The following is a 9,718-nucleotide window of genomic DNA, read 5'->3' on the forward strand; positions in this document are numbered from 1 at the left end:
TTACGGGAGTAAACAAAGGACCACTATGGAGGCTTTTCAGCGAGGGGGGAGTGTGTGGGAGAGAAACTCCCTCTGGAGGGAACAGGGATTTAAGCCTTTGCAGACCATTGACATGCACAAAATCCTATATAACACACCACAGGGAAGGGAAAAACCCCAAAAGCAAAATAGGGCACCTTTAAAGGTCCCCTATTATACTGTTCTTCATCAATATATTATAGGTTTCAGATACAAAACATGCCTCTGAAGTGTTTGGCTCGAAATACCAAACAGATCATTGCAGCATCGCATAATCCCCTCTGTTTCAGCCCTGTTTCCAAAGTGCTGATTCTCTGTCTGTTCCTCTCTGAGAGAGATTTGGTTACAAATAACTCAATGGTGCTCTAGGAGGAGATTCAGGTGATAAGAGGGGGGGGGGGGGGGGGGGGGGTACCTTGGTTGGTGATTGGCTAATGGTTACACAAGCTAAAAGATTGTTATGACATCATAAAGTGGCCAAAATCTGAGCTAATCTTTTTTCCTGAAACTTTCAGAATCTCTTTACACAGAGGGGAAACATGTTTATGTATAAAATAAATGATAAAGGGGATTTTGCATAATAGATGACCTTTAAATGTAATAGCTGACATGTGTGAACTGTTTTCCAGATGAAAGCTGCCAGGATCGTCCCTCCACCAACTGCCTTCTGGCGCTGAAGGTCAACCTGTGCAGCCACTGGTACTACAGCAAGGCCTGCTGCCACTCCTGCCGGGCCCTACGACCTCCAACCTCCTAGTCCAGGACACCACCACCTTGCTCCAACCCCACTCCAAATCCAGCACGAGGAATGGAATGGAAACAATTGTAAGGACACTTCAGTTACTGTGGACAATGAGAAAAAGCTGGAAGTCCAGATATTCTGCAAAAATGTATTTAAAATCCCCGTTATTATGAACTCAAAGAACAGACAGTTAATGTTGATCATCAGAATTCTTCTATCATTATACTGTATTTTAAACAAGATGTTTTTATCAGCTGCTATTTCGCAAACCTCCATAATCAGATAGCAGTCAGCTTCCGTTGTGCTCGTCGCTGCAAGGTGAAGATCTATTAAATTATTTCCAAACTTCATATACTGCATGGCTAGAATATTTAATGCAGATACTGTTTATGGAATATTATTTAATTGTGTTTCAGTTTGGTGTCTGGCATGTCAAAAGTTTATATTTCCATTCCACCCTCTGCCCGCTTGGCGCTGTGCCGGGAAGCCTGCAGGATATGGAAGCATATTTATTAGTCATAGCACATTTTCATTTATCATGACAATCCCGATGTCAGCCAATGGTTACTCATCGGGTCAACGGATGCCAGTTCTGGTCTGTGTGTGTGACAGAGGAGAGGTTATACAAACACAGAAGATTCTTGACACTTGAAGTATGGTGGAAATATATTCAGACGTGTACATGTATGTCTCATTTTTAACTATTGTGTACTGTGTTTATAACTGATACCTCTTTGTACAAAGAGTATGGACTGTTAATAATAAACTGAAAACCTAATGGTATCGACTTGTATTTCAATTAAAGGACAGTTTGAATAAATATACTTGTATCTGTTGGGGAATAATTTGCTTAGGTATTCAACCTTTGACACAGTTCATCATGTTCTCCTCTCACTGTCTCCTTTCCCATGGCATAGGTCTACGGCCTTGGGTATTGCTGCTATCTCTCTTAAGGAGCGGCAGCTTGGGCGCATTGTTGTTGCCAGTCTATGACAGAGCACAAGCCGCCATGAGGTAGTTTACTGTTCAGGGACGTAGGTTCCCTGGCGCACATTCTTTCCTATGGACGAGAGCTCTAGTTAGATTCAGGGTCCATCATTGTTTCGTCTCGCTGATAAAGAATGTTGATTATTAAACTTCGAACTAGTTAAAACCTCGAGCTGCAGAAAGAGTTCTTCAGAATTGGTTTGGCAACCGCTGTGTCAACTCGTGACACACCACCTGTCTTGTGAATTCTCCGGCCGAAGCTCCAAATAAACCACCAGTGTTTGCCATCAAAGCTCCAGCTCTCCTCGTGCCTCTCCGAGTCCTGTTTCCAATTGCTTCAGAAGTTTCCCCCACAGTATCTTTGTTGTTTTTATTTTAATTTGATGATGGTTCAAGGACTTTGCACTTTGCATGATTCTTTTAGCAAATAAAGTAAAAAAACAAACAAGGTATTTAGATGGTCTTGATGAAATGAAGATGATGGGACTAAATCTGTAGAAGTTTGTTATAGTAAGGCACTTACGAAAGCCGAAAACAAAAAACAGCACATGCAATTCAAAATGTCAGACTTCCGGTTGGATGTCTTTTTTGTACATCTCCACATGACACATATGTTGGGGGGTTTTACTTTGACAACAGTTTGTGGGCTTGGCTTTGCCAGTTGCCACACTCAAACCCAACCCCCTTTAAAGGTCCCATGTCATGGCCATTTCTACTGATCACAATTCCATTGTTGAGGTCTACTAGAATAGATTTATATTGTTCAATGCTCCAAACTCACATTGGTTTCTCATACAGCATCTCTGTAAACTACATGTATTCACTCTCTGTCCTACACGGCTTGTTGAAGCTCCTGCCCCCCCCCCCCCCCTCCCTGTGAGCCCACTGCTCTGATTGATCAGCTCGCCCACTCTGTTCTGATGAGTCCACCACCGTTACAGCGGAACATCAGTGATTATGTGTTACAATGGCGTTAGCAACTAGAAAATGACACCAGTAATGACAAACAGACGAGAACGCTGCGTGGGGTCTGGGTGCCGTGTTGGCGGGACGTTGCGAGGCTCGCTGCTGTGAGGAGCGGACAGTGTGAGCTGGGTTCATTTCCTGCTTGCTGCGTGGGATCTGCGAGACAGCGAGACATCGCAAATGGACGCGGGAAGGGGGGGGGGGGTGCTGAGGGGGCTGCAGCACCCCCATCTGCGAGGCTCCACCAGAACGAATGTCATTGCAGATTCAAACTGATAAAAAGCCACAAAACCAAATTCTGCTGTTCTACAACAATATTTACACAGAGGCAAGGAAACACATACCAACAAGTTTTGCATTATTTGTATTTATAACACTGTAATTTATGTCACTTTCACACAAAGTATCAGCAGTAAATGCAGGTTTGACAGCAGCGTACACCCCCTGCTGGTCAGCATCAAACCTCATCTACTATACTGCAGGATAATAAAAAACACATCAACTACTGAAGCAGAGAGGAAACAAATCCAACAGTTCCAGTCTTTTAAAAAGGCAGACTAATGTAAAAAGAAAGAAAGAAAAAGCTATGGAAAAATGAAATTAGTTCTCCACAAAAGGAACTTCAAAAGTGTGGAAGCTGCAGCTTTGCCCCCAAAACTCCCTGAATGGATTCATGTCTGAGGCCTTTTTTGATTGACAAGGGGGGGGGGTTTTCTTCGACAGAGACCGGAGACTACCAGGATGTCTTCCTCTATGGCTGCATGCAGAGTCCAAGTGGTTGAAGGTCAGGACAAGCGAGAATTTAGTATCTTAATGTTGCAGTCCACTCGAAACATCTCAGAAACATAAATAACTAAACTTCAAATGTGTTCATTACACAGCTTTATTGAATACTTGATAACAAAAGCAATCAATATTTTGTTGTGTCAAATGATCTGTTTCACGGCAAGCGGGTCATTATGCGAAAAAACATTTGTTGCTCTCGCTGTAAATGATCCCTTAGGTGTAAACTTTATGCAGCATGGATTTGTGTTTATTTAGCAACAGGCTGTTTTAAATACAGACAGAAAAAAAAGTTGTGACTATATGGTAACCCTAGATTTAAAAATAATATTAATACTCAATATTCGTAGGTAAAGCACACAACATTTAAGAATAGAAATGTCCAATCTTTATGTAATATCAGTGTTTTTTTTTTTAAGATGCCTTGCTGTTGGCAATTTGGTGACATTTATGAAACCTTTTTGTCCTGTTGTAGTATAGACTGGTGCAGTGATGACGTATTTTTGTAGGCAGACCCGGAAGTTAGCATTGCAAAGGGGTCCTTCGACAAAAAGCGATAGGATTTGCCCATTGATATTTGGTATATTGCAAAGGAAAACGGGGAGCCGGAATTGGTAAAAGTGGCTTAGTTATTTCCGGGTTTTAATTGTATCCAAGCACTGTGCTCGAAGTTCAAATTATTTCAACTTTGACCTTGTTTACTGCTGACCTTTCGACGCACAACCAATCAGATGACAGCTGTATGTAGCAGTGCAATCTAGCAGGGTAACCATAACAACAAAACTAGCTTACTGTTCTCACCGCAAGGATCTGTTCCCAAATAGTGGTGAGAAAATCACGCATCATGTGAATACAGATTGAATCACACAGATTTCGTGTTGTCACACTTATGAAAAACACAAGACAAGATCATACATGACACAAAAACAGAGCTCCAAAGCTCTTTTTTTAGCAGCTTGCTTTTATCTTCCATTTTTCTTTTATATTACAGTGTTAGTTGGCTAAATACGATTTTTTTTAATTCCATATAATCTTAGGATAAATGAAGGATTTATCTACAGCTTCTGGAGTCGGGCTGTTTTCTCTACTGGCGTGAACCAAACAGTCATCTACTTTACTATCATTAAGACATACCAAAATGTGCGATCAATCTTTTCTTACAGTAAATGCTCATGTTGGTGGAAAAACCAGGCCTACATCACAGCATCTATCTACAGTAGGATGTGTTTAATAGGGAATACATATCTTCAAGAATCACAGCCATAGGATCTTTGAATGCTTCAGAAAAGCCCTTAAAATTGTGATTTGAATTCACACAGTAAAACACTCACATACTGATAGAATGACGAGCTGCTCTCTGTTGACTGAGAAATAACTCAAAACAGACAAAAAACACAACGCGGTGCTGAGAAATCTACAGTGAAGATCAACATGGGTCAGTCTGAAGCTCCATGTTATGTCAACAATATCTTTGCTTTTATTTTAAACCAATTCTAATTAAATTCAAAGTTTTGACTTTTTTATTTAGAATATTGGTATAAGAAAATCCTGACTTTCTTGTTTTGCTAAATAGCTGAATTTGAGTTAGAGTAGCCAGATTTCATTTTTTTTTAAATGTATTTATTATTAATTTGACATGAAGAATGTTGAAACTCAAACATATTTTGGAATGTTCTTTTTCAACTAACCAACATGCAAATTTGATCTGATAAAAAAATCTGATTCATGACATTTTAGATTATAATCCTGAATTTAAACATTTCAATTGATATTGGAGAACATTTTTGATGTTACAATTTAATAAAAATGTATATTATTAGTAAGTCACTATTTAAATAAATAAATAATTAATTATTATTTATTTCCTTTTTTTTACTCTATACCATAAATCAGCCTCAGGGAAATTGAAGGACAACGTAATGAAAGTTGTGATGGCTGCCTATATTCACAGCATTGATTTTAAGCACAGGTGTTTTCATTTGGCTGATTAAACCTCACTCTTTGAGAAGATCTAATCAGACAGAAGTTGTGAAAACACCTTTGCTTCAGCCTGAAGAGATGATAAACTATATCAAAAAAAGTATACAAAGATACTTTTTGGACCTTTGGAGGTGTTAGGTGAAGTCCTCTGGAAAATAAATAAAGGTGAAATGTAAAACTGTACAGTCATTGCTACACAAGCATGTTGTGTGTGGCATTATCCACTAGTATATATTTCCATTGCATAAATGAATCACAGTCAAGTGGTAATAAAGTACACATACTTTATGTTCATTACTACAGCCGAAACTGGTGTGTTTGGGATCACACTGTGCACAAATACTGGCTTTCTATAAACTGCGGGAGAAACAATAAACACCGACTGTTAGTGAAGTCAGTAACAGATTTGATTTGTAAGTTAAAAATGTTTCTAAAACACCTCTAAATGAGAAATGTCTATCTTTTTCTTCAAACAAATCCCATAAAAAGACCAAAACAAACAATGTCTATCCCTCAATAATTATTTACTTCATGTCTGCGGCTCTCAGCCCCATGTCCATTTTGTTCTAATAAAAACATACATCTTTTAAAACATTCTTATACAGATTGTCACTTGGTTACTCTTTTCAGTGCTGATTAATCCGTATACGGCTCTTTAGTTACTAGTTGTGGCAACATGATGGTGATTATAGGATTGAGTCAAAATAAAGTCAAATGTGTGTTCATGGTAGTAAAATAATATGTGATGTACAACAGTGTGGCTCACTATCTTTAAAGGATACTTGTTATAGGTACATTCACAGTTGTTTTTGGTCTCCACACTGGATTGGTTGACAATAACACCAGAGTTCAGCCTTTGAAAGAAACCTTGTTAGCTTGAACAATGTTAGCTGGCTAGCTAACTGTCCATTAGTTTCCTTGGAGAAAGGTAAAATGGACATTGTTAGGGATTTGACCTCCATGTCTTCCTCTGTGTGGTGCATTCAAATAAACAAAGCGTGTGTTGAATGAACCGACAAATTGGAAATTGTCTTTTTTATACACTTTTTTAACAACCACCTAACTAGCTATTTAGCAAACAAGCTAATTTTCAAAACACAAAATAAGCCACACTCACAAAGAATCAAAGGTGAAATGTGTAATACTTGGTCTCCTGCTTCAAACTAAGAGGGGGGCACCGTTTTATCTCTACTAATGGGTCCATACAATCTACATTTTCTGTCATCAGCCACGAAGGAAGTGGAAAGGAGCCTTATAACTAGCAGCAGGGAAATCATAGTCAAAACTCAACCAAGCTGCTGAAACTGAGAGCTGGTCTAAATTGATAAAGCTAACGCATGTGTAGTATTAGCTTATAGTTTCCAATAGTTCATTTGTGTTTACCCCTAAACATGTTTTTATTTGATTAAATCCAAGATAGCAGAAACATGAACGCCACCTTTGTCTTGTCGTCCCAGCCGCCAGGAAATGTCTTAGCTTGGAGGAGAGCGTGCCGCAGCTCACAGAGGTGGACCTTAAGTTAGCGGTTGTAGCATCATGAATGGATCAACATGTGATTGACAAGCCCTTAGGCAGCGTTACTTCTCTGTCCTCTCGTGTTGGACTGCTGGCAGACGTTTCTGGAGGTACAAGTGATATTAGACAGGATGGGCAGGGGCTTGTCAGTTAGTGAGCCTATTTGAGTGAAGATTTCTGCAACTCAATAGATGTGTCTGACATATAATCAACAAATTAACCTCTTCACATTCCAGGCATAGATAATATAAGCTAAAACTAAATTCCAGGCCATATCTTACAGATTGCACCTTCAAGTCAAAACTGACTGAATGTTTTCTGTACGCATTTGTTCCAGAGCTGCACAACTCCATTTTGCTGCCAGGAAAGGTGTGCAATTGCCCAAAAGCCCTCAGTGTTGTTGTCCGTCAGCACAACACCCACATCACAACACTTATATGACATGTTAATTTAGTGTGTTTGCACACAGCACCGAGTCAGTGCACCTTTTCACCAGGCCAGAAGGATGTTACTGCTTCCATCCTGCCTGCTCCTAGACATCAGTGCTAATGCTTTGGGTGACCACCTCCTTCATGGTGACCGAGCGAATAAGGTTCTGGTAGAACCTGGCCAAGTCTATGGGCAGTTCAAGGTCCTGCTGCTGCACAGTCCTGTAGCTGATCCTGCGACCGCCGTTGCACAGCCTCTCCGGGTGCTGCAGGTAAAAGGGCAGAGTGCAGCGGGTGCAGGTCGGGCAGAAGGCATGTGAGCGATGGCACCTGCGCGGTGGCTGTGTGGGGGAGTAGCTGGCAGGACCATTGGCCTCAGTAAGGAAGGTAGGGGGGTAGTTTTCCGTTACGTCGCTAAAGTGCTCCGGCGTCGGAGGCGTAGGGGGAGCGGACAGAGCCAGGGGCGGACAAGGAGACATAGAGGCGAGCTCTGGTTCTTCCTCTTCCCCCTTCTCAGACTCCTCCCTCTTACAACAGTAGTACTGGAATGGTTACAAACAGGGAATGGATACAAGTCAGAGTCAGTGTAATTAAATGTTTAATGTTAATCATGCAGAGGCTAACAATAAGAAGTCATGCTACTAAACAAAACAACACTAGAGCTGAATTCATCGATCCACCCTCTAGGCTGAGTTATTATGTCAGAATGTATTGGATAGATTGTTCATGTTCATGTTTGTACATACTTTTTATTAAAACAATCCCCTCAGGATGAACTCTACTGATTTTGGTGATCCCATAAATGTTATAAAAACGTCAACGTTGTTACTACTAGCGATTTGTGGACTTTGTTTTATTTGACGTTTTGGCCGTCGCCATCTTGGTCTTTTGGAACCAGGTAACGTTCTAAAACGAAGACCATCCATCACTCAGACTTGATAGCACTGCGGGAGTGAGCTGTCAATTGCATGGTATGGCCTAAAGCTTACCCTGCTTACTGGTGTAGGACCTTGATTACAAAGTACACATTATGTGGCATATAAGACAACTTGAAACCAGCAATTGGGACCATAAACTTATCAGGAAAATGTTAATTAGTAATAAAGTACTAAATAAGTAAGTAAGTAATAAATCAAGTAATAAGTAGGGTAATTTTTTCATAGACTGGCCCCACTTCCCATTAGATTAATGCATGTTTAAGCATTGTTGCTTTGGTAATCCTTATAGTGCCATCATGAGCGTAACATTTGTCATTTTGATTGAAGCAACTATTATATGGAGCAACACATCATTTGTGTCAATGTTTGTCTCAGTAAACTGTAAAACTAGGATCCTGACTTTTTAGCTAGAGCAATCAACAGGCCATCATTTAATTTGTCCAATTCTTGGGCTCATGATCAAATAATCAACCTCAGCTGTCAGTTATTCTTCAAATGTTAACATGATAAACTGAGCTGGAAAACATTATATTTGCTGAACATTAGCATGATAATATTAGACTCAAGCATTGCTGTGGTAACTAAACATTACTGTAGACTCATCTTATTAGGGTTTCGGTTAAATGCTTTGAATCTTGATAAACTTGGATTATTTTTAAAAAGACTCTGCATTTGCAAATGAGTTTTGGTTCTTTTTCTGTTCAACATTAGTGGGTAGTAAAACAGTCATACCTGTAACCTACATAAACACAGTACAGCAACGATGGTCAGTAAGATCACTGTAGCCAGAATTCCTCCTGCAATGACCACTGTCCCGGCTGACATTCGAAATCCTCTCCATCAACAGCCTGCAGGGAGGAAGAAGAGGACAGAGGTGGGACGATGGAAGGAAGATCAGAAGGAAACAATGGAGGAAGTAAAACAAGAGGGTAGCGCAAGAGAGGAGAAGAGTGAAGAGGAGGACGAGAAGGAATTCAGAATTAACTGACATTAGTTGAGAACGTTTCAATGGTAAGGAACAATACGTCAATGCTAACTTAGTTTCAAACAGGACACAAACAGAAATCTCCTGGGTGAAAGTCCTTTTTGACAGTTGCTCTGAAAGTCCTTTAACAATGTGGAACGGCTTACGTTGGAGTTTTTAGAAAGCCCAGTTTGTCTCATAGAGATGTTAAAAAGTGCCTTGCTACGTCAAAATCAGTCACACTACTTCCTGAATACCGGCTATACATCCACCCAGCCAGGGAACTTTCTCACAAATTTCGCTAACGTTACCTACAGGTTCTAGTAATGTTTTTAAGAAAACGTTTTAAGAATAGTAGGGCATAATGTTCTAACAATGTTATCAAAAACATTTAAAA

At 40.0% G+C, this 9,718-nt stretch overlaps 2 protein-coding genes across 6 annotated transcripts in view; one reads left to right on the plus strand and one right to left on the minus strand.

The window, feature by feature from the left end:
* The window catches only part of adamtsl2 (ADAMTS-like 2), a 73,306-nt gene extending 71,818 nt beyond the window's left edge, over positions 1–1,488 (plus strand). For all 5 annotated transcript variants that reach the window (XM_034230258.1, XM_034230259.1, XM_034230261.1 and 2 more), the window contains one exon: positions 648–1,488. In XM_034230258.1, coding sequence (XP_034086149.1) covers positions 648–775 — 128 coding nt within the window. In that variant the 3' untranslated portion in view covers positions 776–1,488. The remainder of the gene's footprint in view (positions 1–647) is intronic.
* Positions 1,489–6,991: 5,503 nt separating this feature from the next.
* Positions 6,992–9,205, minus strand: LOC117555400 (protein FAM163B). Its single transcript, XM_034230304.1, has 2 exons — positions 9,090–9,205; positions 6,992–7,961 (listed from the first exon to the last, which is right to left on the minus strand). Exons 1-2 carry the CDS (start codon positions 9,180–9,182, stop codon positions 7,524–7,526), a joined length of 531 nt encoding a protein of 176 aa, XP_034086195.1. The 5' UTR covers positions 9,183–9,205; the 3' UTR covers positions 6,992–7,523.
* Between the last annotated feature and the right edge of the window lie 513 nt (positions 9,206–9,718).

The sequence above is a fragment of the Gymnodraco acuticeps genome, unplaced genomic scaffold (assembly GCF_902827175.1).
Source record: "Gymnodraco acuticeps unplaced genomic scaffold, fGymAcu1.1, whole genome shotgun sequence".
In the NCBI taxonomy this organism is placed as follows: Eukaryota; Metazoa; Chordata; class Actinopteri; order Perciformes; family Bathydraconidae; genus Gymnodraco; species Gymnodraco acuticeps.

What these genes read in the sequence shown, in the direction of transcription:
- LOC117555400 (XM_034230304.1), bottom strand. Translation starts at nt 9,182, where the DNA reads ATGTCAGCCGGGACAGTGGTCATTGCAGGAGGAATTCTGGCTACAGTG. An exon ending in TGTGTTTATGTAGGTTACAG is followed by an intron (nt 7,962 to 9,089) that starts GTATGACTGTTT and finishes TAACCATTCCAG; the next exon opens with TACTACTGTTGTAAGAGGGA.